This window comes from Drosophila elegans, unplaced genomic scaffold (genome assembly GCF_018152505.1).
Source record: "Drosophila elegans isolate 14027-0461.03 unplaced genomic scaffold, ASM1815250v1 contig_468, whole genome shotgun sequence".
In the NCBI taxonomy this organism is placed as follows: Eukaryota; Metazoa; Arthropoda; class Insecta; order Diptera; family Drosophilidae; genus Drosophila; species Drosophila elegans.
Window position 1 is genome coordinate 1,117,682 of NW_024545855.1, and position 21,461 is coordinate 1,139,142.

The 21,461-nt window shown below is 39.1% G+C and overlaps 3 protein-coding genes across 3 annotated transcripts; 2 read left to right on the top strand and 1 right to left on the bottom strand.

The window, feature by feature from the left end:
• Positions 1–1,418: 1,418 nt before the first annotated feature.
• On the bottom strand, positions 1,419–2,214 carry LOC108143811. The gene is made up of 2 exons (XM_017268333.2): positions 2,129–2,214; positions 1,419–2,070 (listed from the first exon to the last, which is right to left on the bottom strand). The coding sequence occupies exons 1-2, from the start codon at positions 2,177–2,179 to the stop codon at positions 1,576–1,578; spliced, it is 546 nt and encodes a 181-aa protein (XP_017123822.1). The 5' UTR covers positions 2,180–2,214; the 3' UTR covers positions 1,419–1,575.
• Positions 2,215–16,480: 14,266 nt separating this feature from the next.
• LOC121467531 lies at positions 16,481–17,219 on the top strand. Its single transcript, XM_041708996.1, has 2 exons — positions 16,481–16,569; positions 16,630–17,219. Exon 2 carries the CDS (start codon positions 16,692–16,694, stop codon positions 17,217–17,219), a length of 528 nt encoding a protein of 175 aa, XP_041564930.1. The 5' UTR covers positions 16,481–16,569; positions 16,630–16,691.
• A 755-nt stretch (positions 17,220–17,974) lies between these two features.
• On the top strand, positions 17,975–20,537 carry LOC108144030 (platelet glycoprotein V-like). Its single transcript, XM_017268660.2, has 2 exons — positions 17,975–19,699; positions 19,764–20,537. Exons 1-2 carry the CDS (start codon positions 18,038–18,040, stop codon positions 19,779–19,781), a joined length of 1,680 nt encoding a protein of 559 aa, XP_017124149.1. The 5' UTR covers positions 17,975–18,037; the 3' UTR covers positions 19,782–20,537.
• The last annotated feature ends 924 nt before the right edge of the window (positions 20,538–21,461 follow it).

Here is a 21,461-nt window from a genome sequence, read left to right on the forward strand (position 1 = left end):
CTGGCCGGGTCCATTGTCTTCGCAGAAGTCGTTAGTGTGACAGGTTGGATTTGTTTTGTGTACGGTGCCTAAGTCTGTCATCATCATCAGCATAGGACTTGTCTGGCGCCAGCATTAGGGACAATATTTTCGACTAAATATTTCGTCACAGGCTCAGGTAAATCGGGATGGCGATGGCGATGGAGATGCAGATGCAGAGGTTCGGAGGTTCGGAGGTAAACGAGGGCGTAGGCCAGGAAAAATCGTACAACTCTGCGGGCGCCTATTTTGGTCGATTTCTATTTGGCCTGCTGCAGTTGCATTGATGATTTATGCCTCGGACTTACAGGTGCATACGGTTCAGGTAGACTGCCAACTAAAAACAATAATATGAAACTCTAATAGGATTATTCCTTATTTGCATTGACATCATTGATATTTGCTATTTAACCATATAGCTAAAAAAACAAGAAAGAAAGCAAACTTCGGCAAGCCGAAGTTCATATACCCTTGCAGCTATTGCATGAATTAAATACTTTTGAAAACATTTAAATTATGATTTACATGAGTGTATGCTGAAAAACATTGAAACTATGATGATTTGCAGCTCAATTATTAGATAGTTATTTTATATATTTTTATTATTTCTATGGGAGCTATATGCTATAGACGTCCGATTTTGATAAAATTTAAAACATAATTGTGAAATAATTAAACATTGCTATATGTCGAAGAACTAAACAAAAAATTAAAAAACAGCAAAGTTATAATTTTTTTTCATTTATTTTTCCGATTGTTCCTTTGGGAGCTATATGCTATAGTCGACCGATTTTGATGAAATTTAAACCGTAAATCGGAAATATTTAACCATTACTATATGTCGAAGAACTAAACAAAAAATTAAAAAATAGCAAAGTTATAATTTTTTTTCATTTATTTTTCCGATTGTTCCTATGAGAGCTATATGCTATAGTCGACCGATTTTGATGAAATTTAAACCGTAAATCGGAAATATTTAACCATTACTATATGTCGAAGAACTAAACAAAAAATTAAAAAATAGCAAAGTTATAATTTTTTTTCATTTATTTTTCCGATTGTTCCTATGGGAGCTATATGCTATAGTCGTTCGATCCGGCTCGTTCCGACTTATATACTACCTGCAATAGAAAGACAACTTTTGGGAAAGTTTCATGCAGATAGCTTTAAAACTGAGAGACTAGTTTGCATATAAACGGACGGACAGACGGACAGACGGACGGACAGACGGACATGGCTAGATCGACTCTACTAGTGATGCTGATCAAGAATATATATACTTTATGGGGTCGGAAACGTCTCCTTCACTGCGTTGCAAACTTCTGACTGAAATTATAATACCCTCTGCAAGGGTATAAAAATAAATGTGTAGTCGTGTCAATGAATCTCAGTCTGCTTTGGAACCATTTTTAAATTTTAAAAAATTTATAAAACATATATTCGTTCAATCGCAACGTGCTGACATCCCATACTCCAGTTTCATTCATCTGACCAAAGGTCACAATGATGCTGATTATATTTAAACCGAATTATTGAAAGCTTAAAAAGTTTTTTGCTTCACTGCTTATCCTCCAAAAGCACCGTGAGGGTATAGTTTCCAACGTGGACGTCATCGTAGTAAAAAGCTCCATCGCCCCGGGCATAGCCCCTCTGCACCATCGGTGGAAAATCATCGGTGTTCAGAGCAATGCCTTTCATAAAGTAAGTGCCCTTTGGAATGGGACAGACATCCATGTCGAATGGAAAATCGGTTTGCTTTCCGACTTTCGCATGTTTCGCGAAGTACTTTCGATAGTTCTTGTACGCCTCGCATACAGGCATCTTTGGAACGTTGAAGGGCAGCAGCTTGTAGTTGCCATTGCGGTCGGCATCGAAATACATGTCCATCGAATAACTCCAGTGCGAATTATCCATGTCTTCGTGTAGTGTGACTGTTCCGTTTACCAACCGCTCACGGCCGATCAAACGAATAGTGCTAATATCCCAAACCCCAGTTTCGTTTGACTGACCAAAGGACACAATGGAGATTGTGTACTGGTTGAAGCCAAAATTCTAAAAGAAAGGATTTTTTATGCTTATAAGACATATTCCAACTTAATACTATACTTACTAAGCCCTCGACGGTCAGCAAAAAAATAATGCCCAAACTTGCCCGTATCATTTTTGTTAAGCAAACTAAGCCAGCAATATAAAACAGATCGTTTTTATAGGAAACATCAAATTTGATACTATGTAAGTATAATCAAAGCGTGCTGTTTAACAAGCTACCGCCGTGGTATTTGTTCATTCATTCATTGTAAAATTCATGGTTACTTTTATATTGTTTTACAAGTATAAATAGTTGACAATAAAGGTAATTGCTCTCTAAGCCCTTTAGCACGAAGGCACAATGATTGAATGCTACGTGCAAAAAGTTGCAAAGATATGATTCCGTAAAAATTTGAGTTGAAATTGTAACCTGGTAAAATACGTTGTATATAACAAAGTTATAACAAAACAACAAAGGAAAAAACAATATAGATGTATCTTTTTAGCATAATAAAAATATAATGTTTTATAAAACTTTTATATTTCGATTTGTACGCCTAAAGGTTTTAAAACAATGAATTTATTTATTTTTCTCTAAAATATTTGTCGTGTCTATGGATACTATATGATACAGTTCTAAAAATCTATGCGTATATTTTTTTTCCGGTTATATGGGTACATGGTAAAAGTCTACAGGTATTTGATTTACTTTCCAGTTTCTACTTAAATTTCCAATTAAAGTTTTTAGATTGATAAAATGAATAACTAATATCGATCTACCAAAAATAATTGAACTATGGTTGTAACAGTCAAAAATGTATTGCAATAATAGGCTCTCGTTTTCATCAATAAAAAAAGTTTTTTAGGTGCACAAGAGCTCCGTGTGGTGGCATGTGTCCCGTATCGAAGCTGCAACATATTGGCACACTTGAACTGAACTCGGGACCCGGGCACGTGCTCCGTGCTCCGTACTTGAACCTCGAGTCCTGATTCTGTTACTTTGCTGAAGGGGAACTCCTGCTCGGCAAAGTTGGCTTGAAACAATCGGGGGTTTTTTAATGCCAACGAAGTCGCACGCTCTCTATTGGAATTTTCACAATGAGCACACTTGAGATACTTTTTCTTTCTCCTGCTTTTTGTTGGTCGAGACATGCAGAATGAGGGGTGGTGGGCTGTGTGGACTATGTGGGCTGTGAACTTTGTGGGTTGGCGAACAATGGTTCAAGTGCTGCTTGCAAAACAAAAAGCGTTTTAAGTTTTAATTACGCCAGACACAAAAGGCCGCAGGAAGGAACAAAAGCGGCCACGACACATGGTGGTCCCTTCGAGTGGAGGTGTGGCCAAGGATATGCCACTGACTTGGGACCATATTGATGGCATATCGCAGCGACATTCCAGCGCCAGCCACAATCCATCGGAAACTTTCCTACCTCGCACCTTGCATAAGCCGTATCGGCTGCCAAATCTCGAACCATTTCTCAACCCGGTCCGAATCAATTTTAAGCCCCCCCTTCACTAACCATCCCCTCGAGTGTGCCATCAGCAACTATCTATCGAATACAGGCAGCCATAGCTTGTCAGTGATTAGATTTCCAAACGGGCTCTTAACAATGCCACCAGAAGCAACCAGAAAAATTATAAGAAACACTTCAGTATAAATGGTTTTTAAGAAGACTAGAGACTACCCTGGAAAAATCATGATCCATTTTTATAACTTAAGCTATCAAATGGGATTATGAACCTTTTAAAACATTTAGAGAGAGTGCAAACAGTTTTTTTTTTAAGATGTAGAGACGTCTTTAAATCGGGGTGTCAAAAAATTCGTTTCAAAAATATTTTTAACATTTACATGCCACTGATATGTACTACGAAGTATACATTAAAACATTAAATACTTGCGAATTCATTATATAGTATTATAATATCCGAAATAAATGTTTCTTTGTATTGTTATGTATTGGTCTATCTAAATCACAAAAATTGATTTATCAAATTTCGTAATGCCAACAATATAATGAATAGTTATTTCACTAAGTACCTGTTTTTATGGGTATTAAACGTTGATCTTAAATTACACCTTAACTACGCACTCGTGTAACCCCCATCTAATCCGCTAAGTAAGGGGTATATAAAATTGCTCAATTGCTCAACTGATTAGACTTTGTTTTCAATTTGTCTTTCAGCCGTTCATTGACAGTCAGCGAAGAAGTTTTCCCCAGCGGTTGAGTCGACAACATGACAGACACGAAGAGCGAGACAGCCAGCCACACGGTTTTTAATCAAAATTGTACAGGAAATCAAAAATCAGTTTTCAAAAAATAAAAATCACAGTTTCTTATCGCGATGTGTGATTTGTGGCTGCCGTTTGTTGTTCTTCTCTACGGTTTTTAGATATTTTTTTTTTGTATTTTTTTTGTTACCCCAATTGCTTGGGCCATCATTGGAAAAAAAAAATCGTTGGCAGGGCCCTTGGCATGTAATTTGAGGAAAGCAGCGCCGAAAGCAAACGCAGTAGCTATGAAATCAATTATGCGATAAAGATTTGACAGCACAACGCACTGAGCTCTGTGCTGCTGGCACTCGATAATTAATTTTAACGCTTTATCGCAATTGGAGGTGCGTGGTGTGTGTCTCTAAGGTGGGGATCCAAAAGATAGTTAGTGGCGATAGTCGTCCGATTTGATTGAAGTCTGTCTAAAGGCGTTTATCTCGGGGGCCCCGCCTAATCTGTGACACAATTGGGAAAAAGTTATGAGTGTGCCTATGAATTTATTAAGGCCTTCACCCCATACCACCGATATTTTTATGCGTGTATGCTGGAGATGCTTTCCCATGATATGCAAACGAACTCAATTATTTATTTTATCACAAATGATTTTGCTTATCGAATCTAGCAATCGCGTCATCTTTGTCTCTCCTCGCAGCCAGAAAACCACAATGACGAAGGGCCGAAGAAGCGGCGACCGCAGAGGTTTAGACCTTTCTCAGACCCTTGAGTTTTTCTTACAATTGCTTGTGTTCTCCGTCCTGATTGAGGCCGCCATTATTCAAGGAGCCAAACTCCACTCTCCACACACAAATCGCCTGTCCCTGTCTCGGTGGCATCTTTTTCTGTTTTTTTTTTCAGATTTTTTTTTTTTTTGGTTTTTTGGCGCTATCTTTGCGTTGAAATCTCCACAGTTCATGTCAAATTTCTTGTGTTTTTATATATCATTCGACTTGGTTGGGATGGCTCTGCTGCTTTCCTTGTAAGTATGTAAATGCCGGTTGGCAGACTGCAGCTGCATTTTGCATGCCCCTCAAGATTCTGAATCCCGATGACTCCCCTCTGAATCCCCCTGCCCTTATCCAGCTTTGAGTGATTGTCAGGGGTTTATCTTTTGATGGGGCCTGGCTTCTGTTGCCAGAGATACAGTACATGTATCTGTATCTGTATCTGTATCTGCGGCGGAGGCTTGTTAATTAAGTTTCAAGCAGGTTTCGTCTGGGCGTTGCTCGAAAGTCAATTTTTAGCACCTATTGACATGCAAAGGACCCGCATGCCACACACACACACACACGCACACAGACACTCGAACAAAAGCAGGAGGTTACAGGTATACAGATACAGTTAGTGATGGAAAAGGTACCGACTTATAGTTATATAGTAGGATAATATTACTTTACCTTCCTAATTTTAATTCAAGGGAAATTGTATGTTATTTCGTTTAAGTATTAAGCCATAGTATTATGAAAACTGTCCACAAAATAATATTAACTTTAACTGGTTAGGAATTATAAGGCTGCATGGAATTATAAAATGCATGTTTTAAAAATAAATAATAATATTGTATCTTAGTGCATTTATTAACAATAAATTTAAATGATTTTATTATAAAATATATTTGTTTAATGTACTTAAAATTAATGACTTGTTTTATTATTTAAATTACTATACACTAGAGCATTAATAGAATTCACTTAAGGGAGAGGATTTATTTAAAGGTAGCACAGCCTGAATAATTACCATCACTAGACACAGAAACAAATATAGACTGCAATTTGGACTTGGCCCCGAGGAAAGCAAATCTATCAATTCAACACGCAAAGTTGTTGCCGATAATTTCTCTATTTTGACTCAACCGAAGACGAGGACGACGGCTAGGGGCAATAAATAATAACTCAATACAAATCCCAATTACTGTAGGACGATTGCCACCCGCCTCGAAGGAATCGAGAAATCGAGGAAGCGAGGAGCCAGGACCAAGGTAACACAGACCAACCCTCTGGGCCAAAGGCTAAGGCAAATCCTGACTGCAGCCTTCGATTGTCCTTTTTGCCACCCGTACACGTATTTTTCCATCTATCTGTGTGTGTTCCCTTCATTTGATTCGATCAGCGGGGTTTCGCCTCCATCAACCACAAAAACAACCAAGGCCAAGGACTGCCGGCGTCGCCGGAGGGTTTCCCCTTAGTGAGTCGGCTTCGATTCGGGCTTATCCTGCAACCGGCACATAAATCGTCGTGCTGCTTCTGCTTCTGCTTCTCCTTTATTTAAATTTTCATTTAATTTGTTATTTGTTTACATGAAACACACCGATGTGCGACGACAGCGACGGAGGCGACATATGACAACATTCTCAGCCGCTCACAATTGCCATTGTCTGAGTCTGATTTGGATTCGTTGAGGGGTGAGTGGTGAGCGTCGGTTCAGGACCCTGGTGTGGTCATCTATTGTGGCCACACACCTGGACACCGAGTGGGGAATGGGTCAGCCGTTGTCCGTTGTTCGTTGTTCGTTGTTCGTTGTCCGTTGGCCACTGTTTGGCAACAGTCCCTAATTGCTGCTTTCAAACGGCGACTCCCTTGTGCGGGAGGCTAGTGAAATTTTGGTGTGCGATTTTAGAGTTTGGTAAATTAATTCCTTAGAGACCACAAAAACCACTGCTTGGCTTATCCTTAAATAAACACTATTATCTGTCTAAATTGCCACAGAATCTTTTTGACTTTAAGCGATTATCCGAGGTGACAGAGAAATCGATTCATTCTTAAATTATAACAGAATTTTTTTCTGTTTTCCTGGAGTATACAAAAAATTTTGAAAAAATTTAAATCTTTATTAAAATAAAACTAAACTTAATATATAACAAAGTTTGCAGTTTATATAATACTTATTGTTCATTGCACTATTAAACATTTTATATTAAAATTTAAAATTTACTCTTAGGTACAACTAATTTAACTGAAACAAATATTTTGTATACATTACTTGTCAAAACTTAAAAATGTAATCAAATAATTTTTTTTTATTGTACCTTAAGCTTAAGAACATGTTTTAGAGCAAATTTAGGGCAAATAACTTATTAAATTATTATTCATTTGCCTTATATTTTTTTAAAAGTAAAAACCATACATCGTTTTAAAAATATTTTCTTTTTGTTGAAAGACCTTTTCTGAAGAAAACAATGATTTTAAACACTAAGAGACCAACAAACTATTTATGCAAATCAGCCAGAGAAACCCCATTTTGTGGGCCCCACCCCGAAGTATTTAACGCAGCTTAAGCTCACTCAGGCAAACTAGTTCAGTTCAACCGAGGGCAGACCCACAGACTTACTCGAAAATCTTCCCAACGATAAGCCGGAGACCATAAATACGACATCCGAGCGACGATCTTCAGCGAATTAGCGGCCCGGGGATAGGGAGCATCTGTATCTGGACAGCATCTCTAACAAATTAAGTGGACGACAATAAATCAAATGGCTGACGACGAAATTCGAATGAAAAATCAATAAGCAGAAAAGTCTATTCGCTGCGAGGGAGTGGAGTGGGGGCCCTAAATCAGAAACCGAATTCCGTATTGGAATCGGAATCGGAATGGGGATCGAAGATCGAAGATCTGTGGTCTCGAGCGAGCTGCGTGTTTAACAACAAACAATTAAGATGGCGTCCAATCGATAAGCCCCAAAAACGCAGAGACACAAACCGAAACAGCAACAGAAACACACAAACGGAGAATCAGGCCCAAATCGTCAGCAAACAGTTAACAGAAGTCGTGGCCAATGGGGCTGATGAAACAAATGGGCCATAATGAAATAATTATGACTGCGCTTCGCCTTCGGACATGGCCTATGATAGACCCCATTTAAACCAGCTCTGATTGAGGCCCAAAACAATGCCAAGCACTTTATCGTCCTCCTGATCGAAACGTGGCGACTCGCTGCCAAAGGATATGGTATTGTATGGTATGGTATAAGGCATCACATCAGTTTGCTTATCGACGGCTTGGCATCTGCCAGCCCGATGCCAGTTGATGGACTTTGATTGCCGCTTTTGGCCATGCGTGATATTTATTTGTTAGTTGACACAAAACGCTGATTGCCGGACCGATGCACAGTGGTGGCGCTCTTTTTTTTTATTGAACTAAATAAAAAGGTAAAAAAAGGCAACTTCGGTTTTGGCTAAGCTTTAAAATTAAGTACTTTGCAAACACATCTCGTAATATTAAAATTTTATTTGTGAATTTTGCATGATAAACTTTTAAAAACATATATATTTTCTAACTGAAAATTTAATACAAATTGTTTCCTTAAAAGCTTAATTAAATAAAGTATTATATATGTTATTATTTTATGAAACATGTTTGTGTTTATTTAAAGTTTAAAATAAAATAGGATTAATTTTTATCAAAATATTTATATTTATTTATTGGCAAACTTTAAGTTGACGCAAAATTGTATCTTAAAATCATATTTAGATAAAGCTTAAACAAGTTAAGATTTCATTAAACATATTTATTTATTCAAAGTTTGAAGTCGGATATTCAAAATTACAATATTTTTGTTTTTATGACAGTTTTTTTTTTTGGGTGTAACTTAAATGAATAGTACAAAATACATTCTGTTAACACTCCAAGGAAACACCTTTGTCTGCCTGAGCTCAATTGTTTATCCGACATTTGCTGAAGCCCTCTATTCAGGGCGCAGTTCCAGTAAATAAGATTCCCTTTCACCAATGTGCCCAGTTCGAAGTGCTGGCCCATCCTTTTGGCATGTGTCTCGCGCACAATTGAGTGACCAAGATGAAAAATGAAGCCCGGACCGGGCAAACCAACCAACCACTGGAAACATTTTTAATTTCGCTGCCATTGTGAGAGCTGCAGAAAAAATGAGCAGCAAAATTGTAAACATTTTTGCGCGCCAGCATCAAGATAACCGACCGACAACTGGAGGAGCACAGCACAGAGCAAAAACCAAGGCAAAAACCAGGCGAACCACAATGGATTCCCTCCTGAGGACTATTTGAGCATTTGGGCATTTGGGCAGCGAGAAATTAGACACGTGATGGGCGGATGGCCCTCGGAACCGAGATGGTGGCGACAAAACCCCGGTTGATAACCCACACAAAACCAGAGAAAAAGCGACTCCACTTTTTGTTTCCTCTTTTATTATTTCTGCTTTTATTTTTGGTCGAGATTATAGTCAATCAGCTGCTCCTGTGGCTGCTGATTCTACGATTTGGCCAGATCATTTGAATAGGTGCGAACCAGAGGCGATCGCAGTGATACGATAAGCGGGAAACAGATTCAGAAGCCGGAAGTTGAGACTCCGAATTATGATCACGAACATAGGGGTCCCACTTCCAACGGCAGTTCTGCGGCATCCAATTAAATTGAATTTTGAAACGATGCTACTGCGATAAATTAAGCAAACATTTTGGTCTTTTTTTTTGGGTTTCCTTTTTACTTGAGCATTATGATTTTGTGGCGACCCAGCAAACACCCAAAGAATCGAAGGCAAACAAGCAGGCCGAGGCGTTGAGGGCAAACACACGAATCATTGTCGATTATCTAAATTTGATAAGGCAGAGGCATGCACTTGCAGAAATAAATCATCTAAGTTCTAACATTCAATTTTAAAAATATTAGGAAGGTATTGAATAAATTTAATGTTTACAGAAATAAAAACATAATTTTATAGCTTAAAAGCAGGGCCGAAGTTAAGGGACCTTTTATTTTTAAAGTGTTTAAAATTCATAGCAAAATACTTAAACTTAATTAACATTTTATAATATATATTTAATAGGTTATTTCTGCAAGTTTATATTTATGGAATTTGTAAGAACTAATTACAAAAATCTATATTGAAGATATTACATCTCATTATCGAATGATTCAATTTAATTTGGCTGTTCGCAAGTTTGCCATAATATCAAAGTAAGCCATGAACTGCCAACACATTTTTGTTCAGTGCATTCAACAGGACTGTGTCTGCGGTTTCGCCTCGCTTCATTTGCTCTGGGTCAAATGAATTTCTAACGCGCTCCACAAGTCTATTTGTGCGTAAACAAATATTTATTGGAAAGGTAACACTTGCGACGACAGCCACAGAGGGGTTACAACTAGGTGTTAGGTGTTCGGAACTTTTTTCCAAAGGGTAGGGAAAAGGAAGGGGGTTCCAGAGGGCTAAGCCAACTCCAAAATGTCGCCCAATTGACCAATAAAATGTTTGATGATGTGTGGCGCGCTGCCAGTCGATTAAAGCGGGGCTTACCTGTCACTAACAGAGCATGCACCAATTATTTCTGGCTGGTTGGGTGTGAAGGTAATTAGTCAGGGAAAATGCAACAACGTGCAAGCCACAGGCAGCTAATGAAACAAGATTCATTAAAATAGACAAATTAAAATATATAATGCCTTTTACCAAATTTATTAAGATAATAAAGGATTATTATTGATTTTAATAAAAAGTATCGTATCTTAACTCCTAAACAAGGTACAAATTATATCATAAACAAAGTTTTTCTATAGAGTATATATACTCATTAATTTAAGATTGATTTAAACAAATACTAATTAAAACATATATTGTCATTTACCAAAATTCTTATATTTAACTAAGGATTATCATCATAATAAAAAGGAAATTTGTTTAGTGTTTAAAGGATATCTTTATCAAGTACTCTTAACACTAACTACTAAACAAGGTATAAACTCTATCACAAATAAAGTTTTTCTATAGAGCATACGCTTTAATACAATTGGACCATCCCTTTTCAACTTTATTTCTATTCAATAACACCCAAACTCTTGCCAGTTGTTGCCAGCTTGCGATGACTGGCAGAATGGTTGCCATTTTGGCCTAACAACTTTGTAATTTTTTGTTTACACGCTTAAATTGTAACGTAATTGCTTTGGGAAGTGACAATTGTTCGGCATCCCTTTTCAGGGCCTCTGTCTCTGTTTGTACTACACAGTTGTGTGTACCAACGAGTGGTGTTTGTCAATTGCCCGGCGCTGTGAAAGCGGACACATGCTCCACTTGAGTTCTTGGCTTATTCGGCCTGGTTCAGTTCAGCTGGCTGCCATGGCATCGCCTTGGCGACTCGGACCCACAAAACAGAGCCCATCGGAACGCACTTGGCCCTGTCAACTTCAGGCATCTCAGAGACAGCGAGATGAAAGGCAGATGCTAACGGTCAGATAAACACGGCGACTGCGTCGTAATTCGTGTAATTATATTCTCAATTACCAAATCCCGACAGCCCAGCAACTCGGCGGCGATGCTGTCGCTGTGATTAGAACAAACGAAAGCGTTTTCTGATTTTATTTTTTATTTGTGCACTCTCAAAAATTATGTATAATAAGCTTAGAAAAATGTAATCAATTTTCCAAAACTTTAGCATTCCAAAAATTTGATAGAAAATTAGGTGTATATAATAAAAGTAATTGTCTTTTTATTTTAAATGTCTGGTAGTTAATCACAATTAGTTCTTAATATCGTTGGTAAATATGTCTTAAAATCCTTATAAGATATAAATTTGTTTCATTGTTTGTTTTTTGTAAAATAACTTTTAAGAAGCATTGTATTGCTTACTACATAATGACTTTTTGCGTAAAACTACTTATTCTTAGTACAGCGATTGAAATATTTGTTAATTTGATATATTCTGATTAAAATTAGTGTTGTTTGTGTATAGGAATAATGGACAAATGGATACCTTGAATATCTTTAATCCCTTATTTTTTTTTATTTCTTTAAGTTGTCAATCTAAATTGTCAGTGTAACTTCTAACTTGACTTGCGTATTTTATCTGGGTTTTTTAAATGTTTTGACTGGGTTCATCTTTGAAACTCGGGCGGGGCAGAAGCTTAGGATGGTCAGAATGGCCCATTCTGTGCGAGAAATCAAAAGCAGGCCAGCGCACAGGCAAATAAAGCAATGAAAGGCAGATATCTTCTAAATGCTGCTCATTCGTGCTGCCGAGCAAACAAGCCACAGGGGGCGTGGCAAGGGGGCAAAAGACATATGCAAATGGCCAGACTCATGCTCATCCTCATCTCCATCCTCATCCTCATTTTGATCCTGGGCCAACTTAAGTGGTTTCAGCTCGGCAGCGTTGTGATGCCTACGACGATATGATATGATTATGTTAAATGCCCGTTTTGTTTGCTCACTCACTCGCACAGGACGATGGCAGGGAGTTGGTTCGTTGGTTCGTTGGTTCGCTGGTTGGTTGGTCATTGGACAGCGACAGCGACAGCTGCTACCCGTTGTAGTTGTCGTCGTCATGCTCCCTTAACTGATTCCCCATGCCGTGGACAAAAAGGAGCAGCCTCCGTTGGCTTTCGACTGCATTCAGTTCGGTTTCAAGTTGACGATTTCATAATTCAATTTACAAGATAAGGGCCCAGAAACCCACAGCCACGGCCACAGCCACAAAAGCAAAACCAGAACCAGATTCCGTATCCGAATCCGAATCGGTATCGGAATCAGCCAACCAACAAGCGGCCACCGTTTTTTTTTTGGGGCGTGTTGTCAAAAGAAGACAGCGAGCAAAAAGTAAACAAAACATTTGCGGGGGAAAGAAATCACATTGAAAAACCTTTTAATTAATTATGCATCAGCGATTGTGTTTAAATAAAACGAAGCTCAGTCAAATCGGATTCAGAGATTTTTGTGTTTGTTCGCTGGGCGGGGGAAAAACGCCGAGCAGATCACCAGCTGCCAGTGACAAGCGCGCATTACGCATACGCCAGGATGAACCCATGTAGATGAGGCCGATAAGATAAATCTGATAACTCTGTGTTCTCTAACGTATTAACTCAACTATTGTCTACTTTGTTTGGGATTATCGCTTCATATTTAATCAGAAGTGCATTATTAATAAAAATAAAATCCTTAGTAGTTGGGAATCATGTTAGATACCTGGTACATTTTATTATTGTTTTAAATATTCTTCGAAAATGCTAAGTTTAGTTTAAATTGGTTATTACACTTAAAAAAATGTAAATATTTTTGGCATTCACAGCTAAAAAAAAATACTGCTGAACCCCATTAAAAACGCGTAAGTAGCTCGAACTTTGGTTATTTAATTAACAATCTCTGAACTCATTAAAAATAATGTTACATTTTCATTTAAAATTTATTGTAAAATATTATATACAGTAACGAAATTTGAAAATGGCAATGGTATAGCAAAATGTTGTGTTTTTTTTTTTTAAGATTTAATCTACGATCAACCCGTCAAATCTGTAGCATTTCTTCAAGTAGACCCTTTCGCATTTGCCAAATTTCCAGCCGAGCCTTCTGCATTTGTTCGTTGAGTGGAAGCAGGAGTCTTCAATCTGTGCATTTGTCAATGGGTCGTCAGCCATGTCGGCAGCAGCATGACTTCTGACACGATCCGAGGAGGTGAGGAGCTAAAGAGCTATAGAGCTGTATAGAAGGACATAGGGATAGGGAGGATCGGAGGAGGGCAACCCATATGCCCACATTCGATTTGACGAAGGCACAGGGGTTGGGGCGCAAGTTAGAAGCCATCATAATTTAAACATGAGTGTTGGCTGCCACTGCGCACTGGGCTAACAATGATGCGGTTGTGGCTGGCTTTTATGGTGGGTTTCGTGGTTGCTCTGAAGAGGATCGATCCTGAGCTGAGCAACTCAGGAACTGAGGAGCTCTGGTGAGAGGGTCGTCCATTTGCCGGGTCTTATCAGCGACAGCGATGGCAGATTAATCGGGCCCGATAAGAGCCAACCCTGGGATGTGGACACGATGACGGGCACGATGACGAGTGCGGATGATCGACCAGAAGAATGGAGATGGAGATGGAGTGCTGCTGCTGGTGCTGGTGATGATGATGACGGTAGCATAGCTCTCCACCGCTACCACCACTTCGCCCTTTTGGATCGAAGAAGTGCCTGTGTTCCTATGGGCGATTCTTTGTTGTACGATTTTATTTTGTTGTTGTTTCATATTCTCATTTTTCGGCGTTATCCCGGCATTTTCGGTTGGACCTGGGTGAAAAGGTAAAGGTGTGCCTGGGTTATGCGAAATATGCGTGGCGTTGTCGATCGCCTGCGATCGGTTTTGGTTCGAGGGATCTGCACTGCCAATGGCCCAAAGTGGTTTAGATTAAAGGGTTTAGTTCTCTGTCTTGTGTTATTTTATTTTGGGGCGTTATTTGCTCAGCGAGACGTGCGACTGCTTTTGACTTGGGCTTTGGGCTTCGGGCTTTGGGCTCTGGCTTTTCGACCGCAGGAAGATCGATCTGGCCGATCGGTCGGTGCACCTCATTGACCTCTCTCCATCTTCGTCCCCAAACCCTTTCATCTTGGCATTTCTGTTGTTGTGCCAGCTGAACATCTGTCGATCTTGTTTGGCGATAATTTGAATTGAGTTTTCTCTCCAACTTGGCCAGCCTTCACATGTGTAAAAAGTTCAGAGCATTGTCCAAGTTTGGAGTGGCGGAGTTAAGGGGTAAGGCCGGGAGGCGTGTTAATAACAGAGCTCATCCTCGTCAAATGGAGGCACACACAAGAATGACACCGGATCTAGGCAAAGGGCAAAACACTCGGAAAAAAAAAACAAAACAAATTATATATAAATATATATAACCACAAATTGCTGTCTTTATGGGGGTATAAAACAATACATTAATTATAAATAGGTAGACATTTTAGTAACGTATTTATTTTAATATACATTTAATTTAGAAGGCACTTTAATATACATACAATTTCTAATACATTTTATAAATATTTAGCTAAAAAAAATACACTTTTAGGTATTAAAATAAACCAATAATGTTAAAATCAAATAGAATGTTGATTTCTAAATTTGTATTAAATAACTATATTTAGTGAATAAGCAGTTAAATTAAAATCAAATATCTAAGCCACATAAATCTTTAACTGTATTTGTTAGAAACTTTTATGTGGGCGTACGTGTATACCCATACGAACTTCCCCAGAACGTGTCACCTGAAAAATGGAATGGGTTAAGGTAAGAGGAGTGCAATGGAGAGGTGGGGTTAACCAGGTGAAGGAGGTGGAGGAGGACCAGGGTCCCAGAGCTCCAGCCAATCCGCCGAGCACGTTCAAGTCGTTTTCTCGCAATTAACGCGAAATTCTACGAATTGTTTAATTAGAACTCCAGTTTCAGTTCTCAGTTTTCAGGTTCCATCTTCGGGCTTTGCCAGTTCTGTGTGGACTCTGCAGCCTCTGCACGTTTGTGCGAGTATCTCGTGGTTCTTGTTGTTTGCGGCTGCATAATCTTTTTTGTAAACATGAAACTCGCGCCATTATATCGAAGGCAACGTTTGCCAGCCAACTTGAGAGTGGAATGGTATGGTATGGTATGGCATGGTATGGCCAAGGTATGGGGAGATCTTGGCCAAAAAGACCTGGCTGCTTTTTACATGTTCCTCTGCCTGCCCTGCGCCGTGTGGCAACGATTTTAAATTTAAAATCTGTGAATTTGAAGCAGTTTATCGAGACTGCAGCAACTGCGAACTCTGCCTTCTTAGCTTAGGTGTTGTTGCTGTTGTGCCTGATTCGGCCGGCCGATTAAATCATTAAATATTCCGATTGTGTAGCGTTATAATGAAATGTTTTTAACGCTTGTCTGATTTGGAATTATGCAGGGAATTAAAGGATCTCTCCCTCTGGCTGCCTTTTATTTGCTGAGCAAAGGAACTCCATTTTATGTGGAACATGCTGGTCGGTTGTCCGCGATAAGCAGAGATGTTCCAGGCATTTGATGTATTTACTGGGTATTAATACCAGTCCCTTGGCTGTCTACGTTCTTTTATATCAACTTTAGCCACTAACAGGTTTCTTAGTTTCTGCATTACATATATATTTAATTGTTCTTTCAATCAGAATTCAAAATTATCTAAGCGTTTCGGAGCAAATTGGCTAACTAAACTACTTTTAAAGTGTCTACTTTACTCTACTTTATTTAAACAAAAATATTTATATTAATGCGAATTAATACAAACCTGAGTGACAAGCTTCCAGTAGTCGAATATTTTAAGTCAGTTTTTTTTATTTGTTTGAATGCGCGCCAATATATCGGATACAAAGGCCAAATGACTTGTATCTGACTAATCGATGTTCTGTATACAATTTCTCTGGTAAAACAGCTGATTAGTACCACCTCTATTTCGTTTGTTTAATCGCAGAATTATTGACCCCATCAGCTTATGCCGGTCACACAAAATAAAGATTCAAAAGTTATACTAACGAGTTCTTAATAGGAGGTACTTAAAAGTAAGGAGAAGTTTTCATGATCTAAACTACATGTTGTTTTCGTATTTTAGCTGAAACCTAAAAAAACCACACTGCCTTTCAACGGATAATCGTCAACTTTTAAAAATAGACTATGTTTATACTTTTTCTGCTTCTCGTTTTCGCAATCTCTGTTTCGGGAAATGATGATTTTTTCCCGAAAGATTTTGGAAATGAGGTCAGGAACTTTCAACCACTGGGTATAAATATGAAAGTCGATCAGAAATTACTCTCAGTTATTCTTGAACATAAGCTTAGATCGAAGCGAGAACTTAAGGAGGATGGCAAAATCGACTCCAATCACCAACATAATCCCCAGGACAATCCAGAAACCAGTCCGAAAAACAATCCCGAAACCAGTCTACAACCCAATACAAAACACGATCCCAAACAAGATCCTCAATCCGAACTCGTGCCAAAAAAGAAAATGCACGTGTGGACCATCTACGATACCCTTATGGTAATCTTCCTGATACTGGTGCTGATATATGTGAGAAGGAAACTATATAATAAGGAAGGGGACAACTGCTGCTTTGGATGCAAATGGGGGCGACTGAGAAATGAAACCCCCGAGGTCAGGACCGAAATTCTTAACCAGCAAGAGACGACAAACTATCTTTAAGATTCGTAATCTAATTTTAAGTCAGAATATTATTACTTATGTTCTTTTTTCAATGAAATATGTTTGTGTTACCTATTAAAATAAAAATGGAAAAATAAATTGAATATTGATTATTTAAATATAAAAAAATATATTTTTTAAATAAGTAGCATATTAAATAACATTATTTAATATTAAAACGTTCGAACTATTGTGAAAATTCGTTGACTTAAAGTGGGTCCAAATTTATATAAATTACTTAAATTTCAAAATTTAAATTAAATATTTCAGAATTCTAAGTCTGTTCAAAAATAGTTATATTAAGTACTATAAAAAATTTAAAATGTCAGCTATGGATGGAAATCTAGGCGATAAATATTTAAATTGATTTTGAAATATTTGAAGTGTTATTTTTATCAACTAAACTAGGGAATCATATGTAATAAATAAATAAAAAAAATTTTTAATTTATATTCACACATTTAATGTAGAAATCTGTCAAGCTATGAATAAGACAAATTATAGATCTCAAATAAGCAAATCCAAAATAATGGTGTGTTTCTAAACGAACTTGGTCCACCCAGATCGTTGAGTCTGGATTTGTGTTATCGCTGGCAGCATGCTGGGAAAGCTTTACTTTGTTGTCATCAGCAAAGCTTCCCGAGGGCTTTACATCATCCACTATCAGCAGTGGGTAACGCTCCACTCTTCCCGCTGATCCAAAAATCCAGATGATAAGCAAGTGCTGCCGATGCCGATGCCGATGTCGCTCTGCTCTGACTTCAGTGCATTATTTGCAGTCTGACAAAGCGCGAGTAAAGTGAAATAGTGAAAATATTATGAATTTATACGTGTATATATTACTTGGATTTTGCGGCTTGGAGTTGGGCGAAACACTGGGCGTTTACGATGCCACTGGACGCTTGAATCTGAGTGCCAGTTGTCCGGACTCCTTCTGCAGTTTGAGCGATCGACGAGTGGCCTACTCGGCCAGTGCGGCCCTTGGACTCCGGGAATTACATTTGACGAACTGCAGCAGACAGTCGATCACTTGGTTGGTCCTGAACTTAACGCCAGGTCTGCGGACACTGGTCATCCGGAACTGTGCCTCCTATCACATCAGTAAAGAGAGTCTAAGGCCAGTGGGCAATCTCACCTCGCTGCAGATGCAGCGCACAAGTCTCGGTGTTCTCCGGGATGAGGTCTTCACCACAGTGCCACGTCTGGAGATCCTTGAACTGGGTCAAAACATCATACACACCGTGCACATAGGAGCCTTCAAGGGTTTGGCCAGGCTACGCTTACTGGGCCTGCAGGGCAATGGCATTCAAGAGATCCTCCCCAGAACCTTTGATCCGCTGGCGGAGCTAGTGCACCTAGACTTGAGCCACAATCAGCTTACCCACTTGCCAAAAGATATCTTTGCCAAGAATGGAAAAATACAAACCCTGCTGCTGAATGGCAACCAACTGAGGACCCTACTCCCGGATATTCTCAGCTCCTTGCCCAATCTTCATCTGCTCGACTTGGGCCATGCTGGCGAACTGGAAATCCTAACACTGGACATCCACAACATTCAGAGCTTGATTTTGGAGGGCAGTGGGCTCACCACTTTAGTGATCAACGGAGCACTTATCAAACTTCAGGCGGGCAACAATGAGCTGAGTAATCTGCATGTTGGAAATAAAAGCAGTGTTATTGAGTTGGATCTGCATGGCAATTTGCTAAATGGCAATGATACTGCTGGGTTTCTCAGAGGCATGTGGAATCTGCAGAGACTGGATCTGTCCAAGAATGTGATTGAATCTTTGCCAATCTATGGTGGCTATTCGGAAGATCCCAATGCCCAGGAGCTGTTCCTTTTGCCCAGCTTAAAGTATCTGAATTTGGCCAATAATCGATTGGTAAGCCTGCCCCCGGATTCGCCCATCTTCTCAGCCCGTCTCAACTATTTGGACCTTTCCCATAATCTGTTGTTAAGCCTGGATGTCGAGATATTGAGGGGTCTGCCAGTTCTGGAAGCCCTGTTTATCGAGGGGAATCGTCTGAATACCTTCGACTACCAGGTCTTCCATCAGCAGCACGAAGATCTCAAGGAGCTGGGCCTGCATGACAATGCCTGGGCTCCTGGCTTATATCGCAAGATGTTCGTGTACCTCAACGATCGAGGAGTTCACTTGCAGGCGAGGAGCCAAAATAGGCCGGGGATGAATAGTAGTCAGGTGGATATCGACTGGCCACCGACTGGAGGTCAGCCGGTGGCCCAGAAATTGGATCCACCGGGAGTGTCTGGCATACATCCCTACTGGACCCTCAAGGACATCCTGGCTTTTGTCACCCTGCTGGTGGTGCTGCTCATTCTGCTGATGAATCTCTACCACATCCTGCAGGAAGAGGGCTGTCTGCGGCGGATTCGCCATTGGAGAAGGTCCCACATCGTCGGTGGAGGCACCACATCGTCGAGGAGCAGTGGGCGACGCCTCGACGAGCAGGACTCCGAAGTATGAGCCTGGTCAACTCTTTGGCTTACTCGCTTATCCTTATCCTATCCGTTTCTCAAAACAGCACAGCTCCAGCGAATAGACGGGACATGTAGCCATTCTGCTCTGCAAGCCAAATAAACGCCAATTCGATGTCAATTTAGCGCTAGTATTTTCATTTTTCCATACCGTGTTGTGGCTATATCTGTTGTTGCTGACTTGTTTGCTACCCTGTATATATGAGTATGGTGTAAGTTTGCTGTAACTAAATACAATTGATAAATGAAAAGAATGTAGACACTATTTTAATAAACAAAATAAGCACTATTTGCCCATGTATAAAACAGCTATAATAGACCAACTCTTTGTTAAACAAAATAAGTAATATAAGAGTTTAACTTCCTATACATTTTTAAAAACTTGTAAAGAAATCAGCCTTATAATCAGGATTATCAAAAACAATATATACATATGAGATTAGACCTTTGACTTTCAAGATTTTAAATATGTAAGTTTATGCCATTTGAAAGATTTGTATAGATTATTTATATTCCGCATTTTTCATTAATTTAATTAGCAACGATTGTTTATCAAAGCTTTGTGTTTACAAAATAAAATTATTTTCTAGCAGCTACATTATAAAGAGGGTACACCCAATGTCGTGTCTCCCATTAAACAAGATCTATATATTTTGCATATGAAATCTAAGCAGCGAGGAGACAGAAACAATGTCCATCCGAGAGTGCAGAAAGTGTAGTGAGGAAAAGAGTAAAGTAAAATACACTAAAATTATGAATAAGAATACAATTTTATGTAAAAAAAAAAATTGTTATTAAATTAAATGTGATTTAATCAATAATTTAAAGTTTAATCACTGTGGTCGGCTGTCACGTAGTGACGACTAGCACCGAAAAGCGTGCGTAAGGATACTATATAGTTATCTTAAATATTTGTAAAAATAAATGGTTAAAGAACAATCTCCAGAAAATCAACTAAGTTTAAAAATAGGAGCTAAGAATATTAATATTAAAAAAAAAACTCAAACTTTGTTAATTCCACTAAGATATACAGCTTTGTTTCTAGTTGAAAGCCCTTATTTGTTCAGCTTTTTCTTTCCGTGTAGAGATGAGCACACCGGACTAGCCGAACAAGATGCACTTACAAGATTCGAACAAAATACGAATTTAATTCAAAATAATTGCACGGCATGCACAGGAGGACATGTGGATGTGGCTCTTTGGGCCAAGACTAGTTAAGACTCGGCCTGGAAGTTGGCCAAAATGGGGGGTTGGGGGTATTGAAGGATTGGGGGGAAATTGTGGACCTGGTTGAACATGGACTTTTCCGCCTTCGTTGCTGGCACTTCTTGCATGTTTCCTTCGAGGCCGTGGATTTGTGGCGTTTGCATTTGCGTAGACCTCGCCACAAGCTTACATACATATATCTACATATATATATTCAGGTATTATAAGGTTGACTTGCCCCGCCCCCAGCCCCTTTAAAGCCGAGGGTATACCTATCAACATGTTTTGGGTGGAAATTTTGCCCGTGTTTATGTTTGGGGGTCTCTCCTCGCTGGATTTTGATAGGGCATCGCAATTTCTGAGAAATTGTATTTTGATTTATTTATAATGTTGCAGCGACATGCACATGCACATTGTTGTTGCATTTGCGATCGTTGTTGTTATACTATATGGCTTGTTGTTGTTGTTGCTGTTGGTTTTAGTGGGCATGCGAATCAAATCATTTTGATTAAATTAGAAATATGCAAATTATGTGCAGC